Raw genomic sequence first — 21,268 nt, forward strand, 5'->3', positions numbered from 1 at the left:
CAGTGTGTTGAGTGTTGTGATCTCAAGGCCTGTGTTGTGATAGTGTGGAACTAATGGAAGAGATGCATGTGGTGTGATTAAAGTGGGTAGTCAGTGAGTTCATCATACTTACACCACCACTTCTGTTAGTTGCCAAGGTGATAGCAGATTATTGGTGAGTCGATGATCATAGTGAAAGCACATACAGTCCTTGTCCTTTGCTTCATGGTCTCAGCCAGCTTCATGTTGGTTTTCTTTGTGCTGCTCAAGGCTTGTGCCTACTTAGTGATGTTACTCCTCACAGCTGATTCTGGTCTGTGCATGTTCAGCCACATTTGTGGATGATGACCGGTGCATTTTTGATTTATGTCACAATGTTTGGCCTGGGTATATTGTTTGGTTAGAACCTTTTTTTTTCTGTTTTGCTTTTTTCACCTGCATGAAAAGTTGAGTAAACTGCATGGTTTTATTGGTTTACAAGCCTTTGTAGTCCTTAGAGTAGATGTGAATATACTGAGCATTTTTGTTTTGCTTTTTGTTTTGTTTCTTTCTTTTTTACTTAAAAAAAAAACCATTTAAAAAATATTTTATCTGCAATGGCTTTTGTTGCTTTTCACAGTGAAGGCTGATATAAAAAAATTTAAAAAAACATTTAAAAAATATTTTATCTGCAATGGCTTTTGTTGCTTTTCACAGTGAAGGCTGATATCTATACTGGGTTTTTTTGTTGTTTTTTTTCCAAATTTTTTTTTTTTTTTAATGTGCTTCAGATACTGATACATTTGAACCCTATGGTTACCTATATTATGATGATGTGCAGAATTTGGCATTCACACTTAGTTGCAGTTAAGACTTGTGTTTCTGTTTTTTTTCTGACTATTTTTGTATATTGATGCATGTGTCAGTAACATGTATAGAAATCCTTATTTTTTTAGAAATGCTTTCATGTTTATCTGTGCAGAATGTATTGAGACTGAGATTAGAAAGCTTGGCTGACAACAGACATGTTACTTGCCAATCTTTATCTGCCTTTATGCTTCTTGTATGATGTTCTCTGTACATTTTTTCTTATGCTTTTATTATTATTTTTTATTATTATTTTTTTTTAATCTCTGTGTGTGCATGTACACATCACATATAGTAAGCAGAAGTTTAAGAGGACTAGTCTTGACAATTATTATTGTATCTCCTTGATTATTTCAGAAATAATACAACTGCATGTTTTGTATATGTAGTATGCAAAAATAGGCACAGTTGCATCCCGCACAAAAAGTTCATGTGCTTTTAGATTTATAGAAGCTTGATGAAAAGTCAATATTTTTTTTTAGGTCTTCCTAAGCCTGACACACCTTTTAGAATATGAACTGTATAAGTCACAGAGAGCGTTTCTTTGTGTGTGTGTGTGTGTGTGTGTGTGTGTGTGTTTTCTTTCTCCACCCATCATGTACATTTTCTGCTTGCCATACTTGCCCCTTTCAGTCTCATATTTGCTCCCATTTTCACAGGCACTCAATTCACTGACATTAGTTATTATATTCTGTATTTGAACTGCTGCATTCCCCCCCCCCCCTTTAGTTTCCTTTAAAAATGTGTAAGTGATGGGACTGATGTTGAGAGCTCTCTCTCTGTGTGTGTGTGTGTGTGTGTGTGTGTGTGTGTGTGCACTCTGATAGATTTATTCTGATCTTTTGCATATGGTCTTTACTTAGTGCTGAATCATACACTGACAAGTAAAGTGTTCCTTCAGTCATGTTTTAGACTACATTTTATGTATATCCTGTTTTCCTTTTACTTCATACATCTCCTCTTCCTTGTTTCTTAACAATATGTCCAACCCCTAAGGGGGAAAAAGAAGAAAAGAAAAAAGAAGAAGAGTATGATAAAAGAAAAGATGCTGAATCACATCAGTCAAGAAATTTCACTGCGTGCAGATGCTTTTTGGTTTCCGTCTGCTCAGAGTCATCTCACATGATGCCATTTTATCATGATAACATGCCATAAGTTAAACTCTGAAACTACCCTCCCCTAGCCCCATCCTGCAAGGCAAGCCAGACACGTCAACACTGAAGGGTAGACCTATCTGTAGCAGCCCCTGGGAGGGGTGGCTATCTTCTGCCGCCTGTCACAGACCCGGAATTTAGCACTCATGAGACTGGTCTGTAAAAGTGTTGAAGGTCCCTCAGGAGCAGGATGCTGGGCTGAGTATCTGTAGAATTATCAGGAGGGGGGTAATAACATCAAGAGAGGCCATTACAGACTGAGATTACACTCCTTTGGGAATGGGAGAGGTCTGGCTGTGACTCTGGAAGTTGTTTTCCGGTGCAGAAATACCAGAACTGTTGGTGAATTAGAGAAACGCGTTTACCTCATGTGGCTTGCATGTTTGACGACAGTTTTAACTTGACACAAAGAAACTTATGCCTGCATGAGCAGGTAATTTACACACCCTTCTCCGTGTGTGTGTGTGTGTGTGTGTGTGTGTGTGAGTGTGTGTGAGAGAGAGAGAGAGAGAGAATAATGTCTTGTGAACATTTTTGTGTATCATGAAGAGATGCTTTGATATCTTTTCCGCACTGTGTAGATATCAACACTGAATTTGATTGAGCACATAAATCAATTCAATGCCTAGTAGTAGTATATTCAGTAACGTTACTTTGGTATGGCTATGTACTTGCTTGTCTGCATAACTATTCACTTCTCTTGTCCAAGTCCAAATATCTACTGTCTGTCTTACTCCAGCCTTCTTGTTTATCTTTCTTATTTTCCATTTGCACTGTGGCATAATACTTCCAATCATGCACACATACCAACCAGTGTTTTTGTATAGGATTTACTCAGCATGAGCCACCAGGCTAAATGATATAGCTTTGCCAGGCACTGTAATTTATAAGTAGAGACATGTGTAGTTATGAAATCCATAAATGTTGGCAGTTGCTTTCATCATATATATATACATTTGGGGGAAAGCGTAGATAAAGAAGAAAAGTTGATTACATTGCTTATGTGAAGAGAAGTAGAGAATTACACATTTGAAAGGATGGTTATGAAATTGAAAACTGAGAGTTTGTTACTTCATGCACTCACTGTGAGAGTTGATATGGTTGAGTTGATCCACATGGACATTTTCTGTTTCATTTCCAAACATATGATTATAAATTTGTTGTAAAAGGATTGGTGCTTCAGAACAGGGGTGAAAATATTAGTTGTGTGTGTTATTTTATTTTCCAGTGTGTGTGTGTGCGTGTGCGTGTGTGCGCATGTGCATCACTCAGACAAGTTATTGTCTGCATTCCTGGTATTTTAGCTGTATGTGTGTGGTGGTGTGTGTGTGATGGTGTGTGCGTCAATCCTCAAAGAAGTTAGTGTAACTTAGTGTCTCATTCCTGGTATTTTAGCTCTGTGTGTGTGTGTGTGTGTGTGTGTGCATGCATCACTTCATTAGACAAGTTAGTGTCCACATTCCTGGTATTTCAGCTGTTTTGCTGAAGCATCCTCTCAGCATGTTCCTATCATTGTCAGATAGTACTCTGAACAGTATGACGAAAGTCGTGTGGGGGAGGGAACAGGTGCAGTAAACATCTCTTCTATCTTTTTGAGAGAAAATAAGGGCTGGTCTTTAGAAAAAAAGAAAAAAAAAAAGTGTCAGTCAGCTTAATAAAGAAGAAGAAGAAGAAAAAAAAGAGAACCGCAATGCTGCACATGTGCTTCCCCCCCCCCCCCCCCCTGCTGCTTTTTTTTTTTTTTTTTTTTTAAATCACCAGATGTAATGGGAGGTAGTGATTAATTTGTTGACCGACCAGTAGAGCAAGAACCTGTCTGTCTTTGATCTGACAGTTTGGACTGATGCTTCTTGGGCATGAGTGCGTGCATGTGTGTGTGTGTGTGTGTGTGTATTCACACGTGTGTGTGTGTGTGTGTGTGTGTAGTTTGCTCTTGTTATTCATACGATTTTGTTGCCTTTCTCTCTGTGTCTTTCCCACTATCCTTGCTACCCCCACCTCCCCTGTTACTCCCTTTGTTTTGCATTTACCTCTGTGTGGCTTGTATGACTAAGACTTGTTAGTTTATGCCTGTTGTCAGAAATACATGGGATGCGAAATGGAAGATGGAAAGCTTGCCATCTGGCAGGATGTTTTTGTTTTTTATTTTGAAAGTAATATGCTCACTGCTGAGAAGTTGAAGCCTTTTATTTGTTTCTTCACATACTATTTTTATATTTTTTTTTAAAAATAATTTTTCCCATTTCTCCCTAATATCTGGAGGAAAGGAGATGAATAATTCAGGTGGACATGATGCAACTTATGTGCATCTGTGCATTTGGCTGCATTATTAGTGAAGGGATCATCACTTTACATTAACTATTTTAGTTGCATAATGATGCATTGACTTCTGTTGAATGCATTTGCAAATCTGACTGGACATGACCGACTCATATTTAGTTGGATTTTTTTTTTTTTTTTTTAATAAATTAAAAAGGAGGTTAAATTGAAATCTAGACTATGATTTCTCTTTGTTGTTTATCATTGGATATTATTATTGTAATATTTATTTATCTTTTATTTTTTTTATTTACTTATTTATTTCTTCTTCTTTTTTAGAGGGGCGAGGGGGGTGGGGCTGTAAATTTTATCATTTAACACGTCAAATGTTAATATCCTTGGGTCAGGAAGAAAAGGTTGTCAGTATGGTTTGACATTTCTAAATTCATGTTTTTGTCCAGGCTGTGCTCTGCAGTTCCTCTTTTAGAATCTGCTTCAGGTGCTTTGAGATTTATTAGGCATGTGTCCAAGCTTGTTTTGGGCCGTTTGACAAGAGAGATAGACTGGCAAAACAGCTTTTTATAGAAACTGGGGAGTTTAGTTCTGAGGGGGCAAGTGTATTATGTTGCAACTTTTCATATACCAGAGGGTGAGGTTCTGGGAACGGTATAGGCAAGTATAATATCTGGATGTGTACTGAAAGATGCAGCACAGGTAGCCTTGTACCTGGCAGGATCAATCAAGATGTATGGAAAAAATAGTGATATGCACTGGTTCACACATTCGTTGGTGGAAGAGGCGTTCTTCCTGCCAGTGGCACTCCATCACTGTCAGAGAGCGGAGATGGGCGTGCAGCCAACCGTGCACGAACATGAACAGCCTTGCTCCTTCCCTCTTGCTACACGTCTCTGTGTATTACTGATCACTTCCTTCCTTACAGCTGAATGGGGTGTACATGAGAACATCCAAAGCAACTGATTAAAACCACATCTGTTTCATAGAGAAGGGAACTGCCCATGCTGACATGAAACAATGGCACTATACCTTGTTGTTGCTGTTCCTTAGTCTCTGGAATCGCTTAGGAATAAACCAACTGCGTCACATCAACCATCATTGAGGAATAAAATCACTGCCACATTATTAACCATTTTGGGGGTAAACCCACTGTGTCACACCAACTGTAACTGGGGAAACGTGAAATGAGTGAGTGATATTTAAACCCTCCTGGATGAGGAAACATTTTTAATGACACAGAGCATAGGTATGGTGTTGGAATGGAGGAGGCAAGCCCAGTGCTCCCTTCAAAAGTGTTTGCTGGGCTTGTAACGTGTCCTATCCGCCCATGCTGGGTCTTCACAATGCTCCTGTCAAGAGGAGGGCATCGTGTGTCTGTGCACCATTGCTGATAGGATAAAAGGGCAGAGAAGAGAAAAATACCAGAATACTGAATAGCACAGTCAGTGATAAGGGGGTTGGGGAGGGAGAGGGGATGGCATGCATGTGAATGGCACAAATAAGATTATAAAAAACTTGCATGGGTGAGTGTAGCATTCTGTGTATAGTATTTTGGGTTGTAAAAAAAGAAAAAAGAAAAAAAAGTGTATGACAGATCTGAAGTGTGGGCTCTTCAGAACAAGTATTAATGAGAAAAGACTAGAAAGAGATTGAGTCACTGTGTACAACAGGCACATGACATTATGCTATGAAGCTGCACGCATGTTGCATGTACAGAGCAGTCTTAATAGATTCTATATATAGAAGTATTTATTAAAGCAAGATTTAGTAAGTGTGTGTTGAGATTATGTTACACTGCATGAGAGAGAGAGAGAGAGAGAGTGTTGTCACAAGCCACCCATTGCATTAACATTCCTTTTACACCTGATTAAAAATGCATACTTTCTGAACATGAACAGTATGGAAATGACTTTTCGTGTTTACACCATTCTTATATCTGTTGTGGCAGGTATAAAGTAAAAAATGATGAGGTTACAGTTTTATGTGTGTGTGTGTGTGTGTGTGTGTGCGTGTGTTTAGATATGTTAATACACACACACACACACACACACACACACACGTTTATCCCAGAAAATGCAACTACATGTAAACATACAAGTGCATGAAGACATTAAACAAACAAACAAAATCTGAAGGTGACAGGACAGTCATTTGTGTAATTACACAATCACTGCCAAATAAAAAAGAACCAAACCAAACCAAAACAAAATGGAAACATTTCTTCCACTAAGCTGTTTTTGTTAGTCAAGAACAAAATGCTGACCTTGTCAGCTGGTAATACTGACTATAAACGGGTGAGAATATTCTGCTTTCACTAACATGGTATCCCTGAATAGAATATATTACTTTGGTGCATGTGTGTCAAAAAGGGATCTGAGGAGAGAAATCAGTAAACATTGTGTATTAGATGCCCATTGTAATTTGTTTGTTTGGACACAGCACTGTTGAGTATTTGTTTTGTTTTTTAAGTGGCCTGAAATATTGCCTTCCTCGTCAGTACCCAAAACACTATTGCCTGTTGAATGTTATGTTCAAATGCCTGTGGTGTAACATATGAATGCTGCCCCTCCCCCAGTGCCCAAAACAAATCTACGCCCTGCCACCCCCGCCCCCACTCCCTCCACACACACACACACATACACACATCATGCTCACAGGTATTCATACTGCATTCAGCTGCCTTCACTCACATCACATATGTATACACAGACACACACACACACACACACACACATACACGATCTCTCTCTCTCAGATGCACACATTTGAACACACACAAACACACACACACACACACACACACACACACACACACACATACACGCACACACTATTTCCCTCTTTCAGATTCACACACACACACACACACAGACAACAAAAGTAACAGATACAGGAAAAGAAAGCAAGCATTACTCTCCTTCAGAACTTGCATCCTTACCTCTGCTCCTACTGCAAGGGGAAATATGCACAGCTTACATTCATGCTGGTATTGCATGTTCCAGGTGATGATTCATTCCTCAGATATAAGCAGAAGAGACAACCACTCCTGTGCAAAAAGACTTACCTGCATTAATCAACCCAGTGTCAGAATTAGTTCTGCACTGGCGTGTGTTTGTATTAATCATCCCAGTGCCAGACTTATTTTGCATTGGTGTGTGTTGCTTCTCTTGCTATGATGGTCAGGATTTAGTGGAAGAATCTGTTGTTTCTTTCTCTGCAGTTAGATTTATGTCAGTAGTGCTGCCATCATATTCAGTTGTTTTCTGGTCCCTCACTGACACACACACACACACACACACACACACACACACACACACACACACACACATGCATGGATATAAGCAAACTCACTTAGATTTTGTGGGTGTGTTTACAAATGTTTGCATGCATGTGTGAAATGCATTCATGGTGTGTCTCACTGTCTGTGTCAGTGTGTGTCCATGTGTGTGCATGTGTTGTCTCTTACATTTACCTGCCTTCCTCCCCGGTTCAGAAGTAGTGGGAAAGATTAGACAGGTGTGCATATTCCTCACATTCTTGTTCATATATTTATGTACACATCCATTGGCCTGTATTTGCACAAGTGTCCTTAATGTCACCTTTTTCTGAGGAAAGAATGGTTATATATACTTCACCAGCTGCGGGCAGACACATGTTTACATAAGCACTTAATTAAAATTGTTTGCATAAGACACACTTAGACAGACAGACAGACAGACATGCTGTCATACAAAAGCCTTGCATAATACACATATATATCTTCTGTTCTGCATTTTTAAGTAGGGCACACAGACTGAATCCTTACTGTAACACCCGAAACCTTTGGCAAAGCGATGTGGATTCACAACAAGGAAATAAAATTCTGGCCTGAGGCAATGAGCAGGACAGATGTACGGAAGGAAACTGAATGGTCTCACGCATTCCGTATTTCATGAAACGGATCCAGTGAAGTAAATTATTCAGTTGACAAATCCAAGGACTGAGTGGTTTGGTTTGTCATTGACACCAAAACTCACGAGTGTAGTCTGGGCATTTGACACATTTTTTAATGTTTGAATATGTCAGTGAGGCCAAAATTTGTGTTAAGTGTCTTGGTTTATATTCACTTATATTACTTTTGTTAAAAATCAAAACAAGATGAGTTAGTGCACTACAATTTCAAAACCTTTTTATTGATTTGATGGTATTTAGAAAAAGAAAAAAAAGTTAACCTCCTCTTCTTTATTATCACGCCACTTTCTTTTACCCTAAGGCAAGTATGATACGAAGTAGATTAATTCGCAAAGTAAAGCTGCTATTAAAGGGTGGTCACTAAAGTTGAAATAATAAATTAAAAAATTCCTCCCAGGGTGTGACACTGGTTTTCACGGTGTAAGGGAGAGAATAAATCATTTTTGGTTGGTAATATTTTTTTTAACACAGTTGTATTTCCTGTTGGGCTTTGCACAGTAACAAATGGTGTTTTCTGTTGTTGTTGTTGTTGCGTTTTACTTTTGCATGGAGAACACTAAAACTTTGGTATGTTACTGGGTAGTGAGTATGTGAACTGAAAATCAAGGAAGGAAACAATATGTGAGGACCAAGAACATGGTCAAGTCAGCAAAAGAACAAATGAAATGTTCCTGATGTGACTATGCAGTGTTAAAACAAGAAGCTTTTTATGTATTTATTTTAATTTTAATTTTTGTAATTAAATTTTAAAAAAATTATTATTATTATTATTATTTTTTATTATTTTTTTTTTTATATTGTTGCTGAATCTTTGACAGTAATTCCTCACAAAGTTGCATCTCAGAGCCTTTGTCAGTCTTGAACCAAGAAGTTAAACTGAAAAGATAAAGCCAAAGGATATGTCCTAGTTTGAGTTTTGGTATTATAAGGTTTGGTTTTGTTATATTATTTTTTTGTGTTCAATTGTTGAAGTGTAAACAATAAAGAACAAGAATTAGAATGTTTTATTATACTTTTTTTTTTTCTGTCACGTTTTCTCTTTCCCCCACAGATGCAGATTCCTCCCCACCCCCCACCCCCATGGGGATGGAGGGGTCTTTCAGTACAAAAATAGTATCCAGCCTTCAGAAAATTCTGTGCTAGAAATTTCCTCTTTTCTGTTGCTCTTTTGATTTCCGGCTTTTTTCTTTCGTCACTGTTGTCTGCTTTTTCTGCTCTCCCAGTCCATTCCCCTTCGTTTTTCAAGCAAGCCTTGACACTGTTTTTTTTTGTTTTTTGTTTTTTCATTTTCCGTAGTCTGTGATGTAGTATTTGTGCTGTTTTCCTCTGGCGATTAGGTAGTGAAATTGTTAACACTAGGATGGGCACTAGCTGTCCATTCTGCAGTGTCATTTGCCTATATGGTCTTTTTTTATGTATTTTTGTTTAGCTTTGAAGCATTGTTTTTTCCTTTTTTTTTATGATTTTTGTTGTAATCTAAGGATGATAGATTAAGCAGGAGGGTTGATGTCCTCAGCACCGCCTTGCCTTATTTGCCATAAGGAGTTAAATTGTTAGGATAATGTGTCATGAACTATTTTGTGGGTTTGTCGTGGTGATTTTGTTGTTGTTGACAGTATTGTGTTGATGCAGTTGAGCATTTGTATTGGTTGACAGTCCTGATATGGCCCTGTGCGGTCGGCTGGACTATAAGCAACAATAAACAATACAGATTTTTAGGTAAGATTTCTCAAAAGCAGGAGAGATTGGCTCCCAGTCCAAGCAATCCGCATTTTGCATGTGATGGTGATTCCTCTCAGCAGTTGGTGGCCAGAACTAGCAAGCTTGATTGTTATCACAATCAGAATTGTTCTTTGGTGCAGTTATATACTTTATTCTTCCTTGTTTGACTAAGGGATTAAAATGATAGATGAGATATGTCCGGTTTTATTCTAAATTCAGCCAACCTCGTATGAAAAATAATAACTAAAGCTCTGTGCTGAAATAAAGAACAAAATTTAAACTCCGAACATATTTGGGTTTAGCCTTTCATTATAACACCTTGGTTCTAGCAGATTGAAAAGACACATAACAAACCTCCACCCACCCCCGCAAAAAAAAAAAAAAAAAAAAAAAAAAAAGGAAAAGAAAAAGAAAAGAAAAAAAAGATACACAACCTCTTAAATGGAGCTGATAGTTTGAGAAATAAGTTCAACACACTGAAAATTTTGTGTTTCAATGATGATCATGTTGTTATTTTATTTTATTTTATTTTATTTATTCTGTCACTCTCTTGTTTTCCTTTGATTTCTGTTGATGAGTTTTTTTCTGCTTGTTTTGGTTGTGTGAATTTATTTTTTTGTTTAAATTTTCTTCCTATTTTTTGTGCCTTTATTTCAGCTAGCTGCTGTACCCCCCCAACCCCCCAGATCTACTTTTTCTGTCATCCACTTGATGAGAAATTACAATCTTTGACTATTTTTGCTGCTTTTTTATATATAAATTTTTTTTAAATATATTTTTTTAATTCTTTCTTTTCTTCTTATTGATTTTTTTTTTTATCTGTAAGGTTGTGAGTTTCGAGTCTTCAATGGCATAACAAAAGTTTCTGGTTTGAAATGGTATGGTGCCACAATCGATTATGTATACCTTTTAGTGGAAATGGCATGATCGATATGCATACCTTTCTGTTTCAGGTATTCATATTTTTGGTTGTTTTCCCAAAATACACCTGTTATTGTTATATTGCAGTGGATGAATAGTGACAAATAAAACTTTGTCTGACTTGATTGGATAAAGGAATCTGTATTTCATCATTGTCATTATTATTGTTGTTTTTCTGTGTCTTCTTTGAAGTTGCAAGATACACATTTTTTGCACATTTTTGTCATTCAGCATAGAATGTCTGGAGCTCATCTGATGATTTTTGCCACTTGTATATGAATAATCTAGAGCTCATGGGCAGTAACCACACTCAGTAATCAATATATGTGCTGTAGCCACATGAATAATTTAAAAAAAACCCACTGAGCTAATTGTTTAGTTGTGAAATGACTTCATCAATTGCATTGATGAATGACGGTCATGCTTACTGATGAGCAGTGCCTGATTTAGATAATGGATAAAAAATGATTGTCACATGTTTTTCATAAGTGATTTGTGTGTTTGTTTCAGATGACAAAGTCAAAGCACTTGCAGCAGAAAAGAAGAAGTTGGTCGAAGAAGTGAGTATTATCTGTCTTGTTATAAGATGGGGGGCATGTCCTTATATTCTTAATTCACCTGAAGTTGTGTGTGTTACAATGTCTTGGGTGAAACTCTGTGTGTGTGTGTGTGTGTGTGTGTGTGTGTGTATGCATTTGCCTGTGTGATTAGGGTGGCAATGCATGTGTGAGCGTGTGCACACAGCTCTTGTGTGTGTGTGTGTGTGTGTGTGTGTGTGTGTGTGTGTGTGTGTGTGTAAACAGGACATTCATTTACATTTATGCTGTGTTGATTTTCTTTCAAGGAAACCATTAATAATGGCTTTTTTAATTTTGATGTTTTTTCCATTGATAATGACTTATTCATGGCGTATTTAAAAGTCTTGGATATGAAAATTTGTCATGAAGACTTTTCTGCTTGTACATGGTTTCTTTACCATGTACAGATCACAGGTGTGATTGATATTTTTTGTTTGGGAAAAGTACCTGCTAAAAAGGAAACCCAGATTTGGGTACTAAATCCCAGGCCCATTGCCATGAATTTGGCATCTTTTAGAACTGGTGGAGATACATTAATTTCTGGCTGTGAGAGAGAGAAAAGAAGACCATAGAAGTTGCAAAATGAAAAGGATCATCATAGCTTTCGTATGTGTTAGGAAGACAAGAGCCCTTATTGCATTTATTGATACATAGAAGTTTTTATGTGTTTTTTTTTTTCATTGTCTTAAATTTTTGTCTGAGGAAAAGGCAACATGTGGCACTGACTCATTTAATGAAAACTACGGGTGTTTTCAGGTCAAAAGATTAGAGAACTTGTTAGATGATGAGCAGTCCAAACAACGGAAGTCCGATGTCAATAACCTGCCACAAGTGAATGGACCAGAGATGCAGCTATATGAAGTACAAAGTAAGTGTCTTGTGTGGTTGATGATACACGCTTCAAGGATTAGAGCTTGTACCTATGGGTTTTTTAATTTTATTTATTTATTTTATTTTTTTATTATCAGTGCATTGATGTTTATTTGCATTGACATCAAAGGTGTGACATGTATGGGAGTACTTTTGTAATTTGTCAGTTTCTGTATTGGCATTTTGGCAAAAATTTTTTAGTGGTCTTTTTTTTCTTTTTCTTTACTTTAGTTTGATTTGTGTTGGTATTAAGACATGCACTTTGATTAAGCGACCCATGGACCCCGGCCACAAACTTTGTAATGGTACAAAACTCAGCCACCCCCACCCCATGGTATCATAATTATTACCACTGTCATTATTATCATGATTATTACACCAACATAATTGGTCTTTGTGGGTTTATCTTCCTTAACATGAAGCCAGTTTTATGTACTTTTATATTTTTGATTCAGTTCCTCAAATATTGCTTTTGTCCAAGTGTTTGGACACACCATCAACATTTCATTCTCGACACAGGTGGCATACTACTTCAGTATGAACACTTGCTTCTGTTTTGGAGATAGTGAAAATGGTGTTGAACATCTACCAGCTTGGAGGAAGGAAGTTGAATGGTGTTGAAAAAGAGCTGCTGTTTTACAGCAATTACTATGCACTTAGTTGAATTTGTAGTTTAAAAAACCAAAACCAAAAAAAAAAGTCATTGTACCATTTTGAACGTGAAATGTAGTCACAAAAAAGTGCATTTCAGCAGGAATAAACTCACTCCTTAGTTTGATTTCTAATGTAGATCAATAGCTTACACTCTTATGTGGTAACTGTATATTTATTTTGTGAATGGAATTCATGTTAGTCAGCATGTCCTCACCCACTTCTTGCAAACTGAAAGTTGAAGTTGGATGACATTCTTTTTGAAGAGTTGTTCATTCAGTTGCATATTGATAACAGTTTGTGTTGATGGATAATATGTGGTGTCATTTGTGTTACATAGCTGTGGTCTGGTGCTTAGGGTTTTTCTTTATTATTTAAAATTCTTGATGTGTGTGTTTTTGCAGGGGAGGCAAGTAAACAAATTCATGATTACAAATTCAAGTTACAGAAAGCAGAACAAGACATTGCAACACTGGAAGGCATGGTGAGTTGTGTTGGAGATGAAGTCTCTTCTCAGTTAAGAAAAACAAAACAAAACAACAGAAAGCAGTATACACATACTCTCAGACATGCATGCATGCACTGGCATGCACAAAAAAAAAGGAAAAAAAAGAAGAAAAAAAGTGTGCTCTGATAACTCTGGAAACAGAATTTTGTTAGTACCTTTTGACAGACTTGCTGTCGTTTTGTTGCTTTAAGTCTTTTTTTCCCCCTCTTCTTTTTGTGTTAATAAATCAGTTGTTTTTTTTGTTTTGTTTTTTGCTGCATCGTTTTTAACCTCCATATTCTAGCTTACTGCTTTGCATTGCACTTTTTCTTTCTTTGTTTCTGTCTGTTTTTGCCAAGTGTATTTGAAGTGCTTTATGACTCAGTTATCAGTATTATTTTATGATGGTTGTTATTCTATGTTCATCGTTAAAAATGTTTTTAATGTGCTGTACTGCTTTCACTCTTCAATTTGTGCAAGTTTTGCCTGGTTGTTTCTTTTTGATAACATATAACTGATTGTGAAGGAAAGGAAACCTACTGGTAGGTGTTTTGATTTCAGGTGGGTCGGCTGGAAAACCAATTAAAACGCTACAAATCAGAAGCAGAAAGAGCAGAGAGTGTGGAGGATGAACTGAAACAGGAGAAGAGGAAACTTCAAAGAGAGGTATGTGGTGCAGTATACATGGCTGTGCTGTGTATGGGGCAGTGTTGTATGCTCAGTGAAATTGAACATAGGTTGTGTACGAGTGTAACAAGATAGGGTAAAAGTTACGGTTGATTCCATTTTCATTTGCTGTGGCTTTTGTAAATTGGGAACTTAAAATTCCATGGCTGGCTGGAATAAAGATCTTGACAAAGACATAGATGTATGTTTATATCTATAGATAATCGAATAAAAAGCCTCTTGTAGAATTAAAAGCCATTTGCATTATTTCATAGGGAAAACGTTAAGGACAGCTGGTAATTGATTGCTGGTACTGCATTGTCAATATTAGAAAATATTATTTTATAGGCTGTATGAAAAAATATATATATTTCAGCTGTAACTGAATAGAAACTTTCTTTGAAGACATGGGGTTAATTTAAACTTTGTTTGAAGGAACGAGGGTGAGAGGGAGAACATCTATGGTCTGTGAAAGACATTTACTGGACTTTCCGGCCTACAAGGTGATACAGGGCATAAGGTGAACCCCCTACTTAAAAAAAAAAAAAAGATGAAAAAATTTGGTCACAGATAAGGCAGAGAAATCCAATATGGCGCATATGCAAATAAAAAACAACAACAAAAAACTTGAGAGTTTGAACATCCCACTCTCTGGCAGTCTCACATATCAGGTGCATGAAGTAGAAAAAAGAAGTTACAAATTACAAAGTCAATAAAAAAAACAACAACCCACACAACCCAATAAAGTCAGTGATGGTAAATGTTGAGTAAGCAACTCACTTAAGGGTAAATCAGTCATCTGTCTCTGAAAATCCTGGAAGTCCAACTCCTCAGTGTCTAACAGAAACACCAGAGCCACTGTAGAAGTTATGGAAATTGCTCCTTGATGTGTAACCTCATTTTCAGAGTTGATGTTGGAATTTGTTGTGTTGTCTGCATTGCCATGCATACCAGACCTATACGTTTCAGTGATTGCTTGCTGTTTTTGCATTGTCTGCTGTTTTCGCATTGGAGGAACTTCTGTTCTGTTAGGAGGAAGGTTGCAGAATGGTTAAGATGCTCATCTACCAATACAGAGTCCGTGAGAGTTTGGTTTTAATCCCACTCTCACCCTTTCTCCCAAGTTACTAGAAAATCAAACTGAGGGTCTAGTCATTTGGGATGAGATGATAAACCGAGGCCCCGTGTTCAGCATGCACTTGGCACACAGAAAAAGAACCCATGTCAATGAGAGTGTTGTCCTCTGGCAAAATTCTGTAGGAGAAATCCACTCTGATAGGCACACAAATATATATGCATGCACTCAAGGCCTCACTAAGTGCATTGGGTTATACTGCTTGTCAGGCATCTCTCAAGCAGAGGTGTGGAGTATATGGATTTGTCCGAACGCATTGATGCCTCCTTGAAAAACTGAAAATGAAACTACCATGTTGACTGCTGCAGCGCATGTTACGTCAGTGTTGTCTGCTGCCATGATCCTCTGCTTTTCCGAACCTGCTTTTGATGACGTGTTCTGGCACCTGTTCCCATGCAGTGACGATCCATGAGCAGACATTTTAGAGTGTTGCACATCTCATGCAGCTGTTTTAGTGAAGAACTGGCCACCATATGTCCTTCACTTCAGATTGGCTTATATTTTTATTTTGTGCACAAATAAGACTCTGTAAACGGATAAATCACAGGGGTAGGGTTTAGTAAAACGAGTGTCCCTTGTAAGTCAGAAATTAATGGTTGAAGATGTAATTGATTATTTCATGTCAGTCATTCACGAAATGTGTGCAGTTCGGGATGAGGGTGAGGGTTTGTCTTGTTTCATATATCTTTGATAGCTCAGAGACCTTAGAGACCCAGAGAGAAGTGTTTCATGATGTTGTTACAGCTCAGACAGTGTTGAAGTGTTTCATGATGTTGTTACAGCTCAGACACAGTGTTGAAGTGCTTTGTGATGTTGTTACAGCTCAGACACAGTGTTGAAGTGCTTTGTGATGTTGTCACAGCTCAGACACAGTGTTGAAGTGTTTCATGATGTTGTTACAGCTCAGACACAGTGTTGAAGTGCTTTGTGATGTTGTTACAGCTCAGACACAGTGTTGAAGTGCTTTGTGATGTTGTTACAGCTCAGACACAGTGTTGAAGTGTTTCATGATGTTGTCACAGCTCAGACACAGTGTTGAAGTGTTTCATGATGTTGTTACAGCTCAGACAGTGTTGAAGTGTTTTGTGATGTTGTTACAGCTCAGACACAGTGTTGAAGTGTTTCATGCTGTTGATGTTACAGTTGCGAGAAGCTCAAACCCAGGTGGACGAGCTTCAGAACCAGAACAAACACTTGACACTGCGGTTAGAACGTATCAAACAGTCACGCACAGCGCTTGGCATCCAGTGATCTCCCCTCCATTCTCTCCCCTCTTCATGGAGCTGGGCCCCCCCCAGGACTTCCATTATAACCATACCTTTTTCGCTCACATCTCCCTTCCCCCCCTCCCCTCAAACCCCCCTGCAGGTCAGTGGTGCAGTGCCTGACAAGGGACTTTACCTTCCAGCTGCCAAAACCCATCATCATTCTCATCAGCACAGGTTGCCAGGCATCATACCTTACCATGTGTTGTGTTGGAGTGTTTCGCTTGCCTGGTGATGCAAACAAAACAAACAAACATGGTGAAATATGGTGTTCACGGCTGCAAACGACTTATTCATGGTGGTGCTTTTTTTTTTTTTTTTAATTGCCTTTGCATGTGTGCCCACATCCATCCAGAGACAGAAAGAGAGAGAGAGAGAGAGTGTGTGTGTGTGTATGTGAGTGTGTGTGTACTTATAACACTTATTCAACTCCTGTGTATGTGAGTACTTATAACACTTACTCAACTCCTAATATGTGATTCAGACTGATTGTGATGACTTAACATTATTATTGTTTGCTTGTTATTTTTTTGTTTGTCAGACTGATATTTGGATATGTTTCCAGGCTGTTTAGTTGTTAGATGGTGCATAAGAAAAGGCTCAGCAGTCAGTTTGAGTCGTGGGAGTAAAATAGAACAGAACAAATTTTCGTCCAACAGCAGCCATATGTCTTTTCAGTTGATGTTCAAAGAAGAAAAATTGTATAGCCTGTTGGAGAATATCTCACAAGTGTATATGATAAAAAAATAAGTGTTCTGGAAAATTAGATTTACACAGTAGTACAGCCAATGAATCAGAAGTGTGTCATGAAAGAACTTGAGGCGACAGGAAAGAGTCGATGTCAGTATGCACACATTGTGTACATGGTTTGGTTTGTCAGTGCTGTGACTGCGCAGTCTAAGTTGCTAACTTACTGATGATGTGGAAGAGTAAAGCTGGCTTTCTCCATGGATTTTCATGTGGAAAAATTTGTGGTGACCAAAAATTTTATACACTTTTTTTAGGGATAGGGGTGTGTGTATATTTTTTGGGGTTTTTTGTTTTTTTGTAGGGATGTGTATGTTTGTACAGTGTTTAGGGAGAGGGTGTGTGGTTTTAAAATGTCAGATAAAAATGGATTCAATTTTTTTAAACTTTTGGTTTTAACCCACTGTGTGTATGTGTCCATTTGAGTACATGTGCAGAAGAATGCTGTCTTACTGTCATGCTCAATTCTTTTTAGATTTATAAATATAATTCACATGCAAGAAAATAATGTAATGAGAGAGTGAGGAAGAGTTCATGAAATCTAATCACTTTAATAATCTGTTCTATATATATATATTCTGCAATGCGTGGTTGTTTTTTTTTTTGGGGGGGGGTTGTTTGTTGTGCTAATCATTATACAGTGTGGAGTGTTTAATCCATCAGTCTGAATTAAACTGAGTGCCAAATCTCTTGTATATTCTGTATGTAGTTGTTTTTAAAATAACACTGAAGCCAGCTGATAACAGCATATGTTCCCTTGTTAATCACTGGCATGTAGTTCTGTTTGTAAAGTTTGAATAGCTACTCATCCTACGTGTTACCAGTGTCAAATGTACACATCAGCATTACATTTATGTCAGTTTAATTAAAATGACAGGATGAAACGTTGCTCACTTGTCATGAGCAGATCAAAAGGCAGTTGATGGCGCCAGTATGTGTCAGTGTGTGTGTGTGTGTTTGAGAGAAAAAAAAGGGGGAAGGTTGTAATTATGGATAAGCTTTTTTTTTTTTTTTTTTTTTTTTAAAGAAAAAGAAAGTCTACAAAACAAAAAGAAAAAAACCCTTTCATGAGATTTTTTAAAATAAGAATTATAGTCACAGTTACTGAAAGGCAGTCAGTATACTTAAGTTGCTGTGTAACAAAATCACTATCACAGTTTGTCTTTTGTTTGAGTCAGTTTGATGCATTGCAGCTACGTTTTGTTGTCACATTACATTAAAGCAGTTTAGAAATTACATAGTCTGGTGGTCAGCTAGAATTAACTAGTGAGACAAACATATTTTCATGTTTTTTTAAGACCGCTGTCTTAACATTCTTCACTGTTCTTTGTTATTCTGCACTTCTGGTCCTGGTTGATCTGCTTTGATAACCTGGAGAACGAGAGCAGTTGGCTTTGTGGGTTTGAAAAAAAATTGTCATGATGCTTGGTTATTGGTGAATCATCACAGTGATTATTGCTTTCTGCAGAAATTTATCTATAATGATGATCAGATTCAAGCTGGAGTGGTTGCTTGTTGGTAGATCACCAGATGAGGAAGCACTTTAATAAGTGGGAAAATGTTTATGTCAGCATTTAAAAAAAGGGGGGGTGGGGGGGAGTGGGTGTGTGTGTGCTAGATAATGGCAGTGTTTGTGGGAATGGAGTCAGAATTTCACACAGAGAAATGTATACTGGACTATAATACAATGCAGTTAAGAAAAACAACATCCCAAAAAACCCACCTGATCCTTTTCCAAGTAAATCATATTTAACATTTTATTGTCATTTTTCTTAAGGGATAATTTTAATTTTTTCTTGACATTTTAAATGTGCAGATGTTGATGAAATGTGTTGTAACAGAAGTAACATAATCAAGTAAAAGAAAATTTTAAAAGCTAGCTTGGAAACAAATTCTCATGGAAAAATGTAACAAAATCAATTTAAAAAAAAAAAGAATTACAAGTTTTCATGGAAAAAGGTGAATGTAGGAAGTGAAGAAAGAGTTACACAATAAATGAATATATCAAATGAATAGGTTTCAAGATCAGCTCAGTGGCTGTGTTGTGCCTTCAACAGCGAATTTTGATCTCATGTTGTTGGGTTGTTTTTTTTCTTTTTCTTCATGCATGGCAAAATGGGTTATATTAATTATTGCTCACAAACTGTTGTAGTTTTTGCTTGTGTATTTTATTAGTGTGTGCTAGCTAGAAGCAGGTCCTGCATTTTAGAATGTCTGATGGATTATTTGTTTTTTTCTGTGCTGTTAGCAGTGCTTGGAAGAACTGAATAAAACATGTTTGTCTTTGATTATTATTATTTTATTTTTTTAATTCTCCAATTTATGCTACCATGTTTGATTTTATCAGAGGCAAAATTTTGTCCAGTGGCGCATGTTTTTTTGGGTTTTTTTCCTTATACAAGCATGTGTACATTTGATGTTTATGTGGATTTTTCTAGCTGCCCATGGCTAAACCAGATTGTGGATCCTTCTCCATTTTCTGATTATATTTATCAGAATTCTGAGGTCCAGTGCCAGTAAGATGGTTGTCAGCAAAGGTCATGGTTTATTGCTTGATTTTTTTTTTTTTTTTTTCCCAACTTTCAGGAACTGATTTTAGTTCTAGAAATGGGAAATGTGAATGGGAGCCACAACTTTCTTGTTGTACAAGTGTGTGCGTGTCCGTCCATGTATAGGGACAATCATTACTTACAAACTGCTGAACCAATTTAAATATGGTTTGGATGGATAAATACATGAAGGGAAGTTGTATTGAAAATGATCAACGACTTTGCTTTGGTGTCAAAAGGCCAAGGACAATATTAGCATTTGTGCCAAAGCCTTTGAGCACACTTCAATGAATTGCTGTGTGTTTTGAAAAGTAATTTGACCATAAATATTTCACTTGACTGTAAATCAGCAGAAAATGAATCTGAGAAGGTACAGCAAATATAGAAACGGTTGACACCATTGAACAGATGAATATCATGTCAGTTGGACTGGTTCTCAAGACTGGTACAGTTGAAACTGATGTTGAAGTGATTTGCATCAGTGATTTGAAATATTAAAATCTGTTGAAAATAATGGATCTTTTTAACCATGACCTGGTTTCAAGGTCACAGCTGGACAAAATGCTTGAAATCATTCTCTTTTTCAAGAAAGAACTGTCCATATGATTCTATGTAAATGTGACCTTATCGTATGACTTAAAGTGAGCGTGACTGACTCTAAAGGGTGTTTAACTCATGTGACTGTGATCTAACCATATAATTCTCTGTAACTGTGACACTCCCATATGACTTGTCACGTCATCTCTGGGGTAGATGCTATTTTATTTCTTTGTATGCAACTTTATGTCACATTAACTTGGGGAAAAAGACATACACCCTGGTAGTATCTTTTTTTTTTCCCAAGAAAAAGAATTGAAACATGCTATTTATTTAACAAATGCTGTCATGAAGTGAACTTGTGGATGTGAACCTGTGGATTATGCTTACTGTGCTGGTAGATCCATCGTCTGGTATGGGCAGGAAATTGATGAATGCTTCTTTTTTTGGTTGTTTTCAGTATTGCACACTACAGAGACTTGCAGGGCTGCAGAATGAAGGGAATTTGTTTTGATTTTGTATTATTCACTTCATATTGTTTTGAGAGTGAGAGTGTACTAAAAAGTTTACATATAACTGGTTATGTTCAGAATTGGATCACATTTGGCAGATTTCAGTTTCAACTAACGTGTGAGATTGGTCATCTGATATTGGAAAATGAACTGAGTATTTGACAAGTGTCTCAAAACAGCAGTGTACCTGATTTTTAGTTACACCATCATTGACTCATTTTGATATTCACTCAGGTGGGGCGTACCCACAACCTTCTTTCGGAGGAGAGTGTGCTTGCATGAAAGTCATAGATATTGGCAGTGTGTTCCCAAATTGATGTTTATATTCCTGTTTGAACATCCCACCCCTTCCCCACTGATGTTTATATAGTTTGGCATTGTGTAGAAATCAAGTGCTCACTCACACCCCATGATGCTTCTGTGA

At 37.3% G+C, this 21,268-nt stretch overlaps 1 protein-coding gene across 1 annotated transcript in view; it reads left to right on the forward strand.

Moving 5' to 3' along the window:
• Positions 1-18,278, forward strand: part of LOC143293850 (leucine-rich repeat flightless-interacting protein 2-like) — a 39,731-nt gene extending 21,453 nt beyond the window's left edge. The window contains exons 7-11 of the mRNA XM_076605140.1: positions 11,358-11,407; positions 12,182-12,293; positions 13,351-13,430; positions 13,995-14,099; positions 16,378-18,278. Of these exons, the coding sequence (XP_076461255.1) occupies positions 11,358-11,407; positions 12,182-12,293; positions 13,351-13,430; positions 13,995-14,099; positions 16,378-16,485 (455 nt within the window). The 3' untranslated portion in view covers positions 16,486-18,278. The remainder of the gene's footprint in view (positions 1-11,357; positions 11,408-12,181; positions 12,294-13,350; positions 13,431-13,994; positions 14,100-16,377) is intronic.
• Positions 18,279-21,268: the final 2,990 nt, after the last annotated feature.

This window comes from Babylonia areolata, chromosome 19 (assembly GCF_041734735.1).
Source record: "Babylonia areolata isolate BAREFJ2019XMU chromosome 19, ASM4173473v1, whole genome shotgun sequence".
In the NCBI taxonomy this organism is placed as follows: domain Eukaryota; kingdom Metazoa; phylum Mollusca; class Gastropoda; order Neogastropoda; family Buccinidae; genus Babylonia; species Babylonia areolata.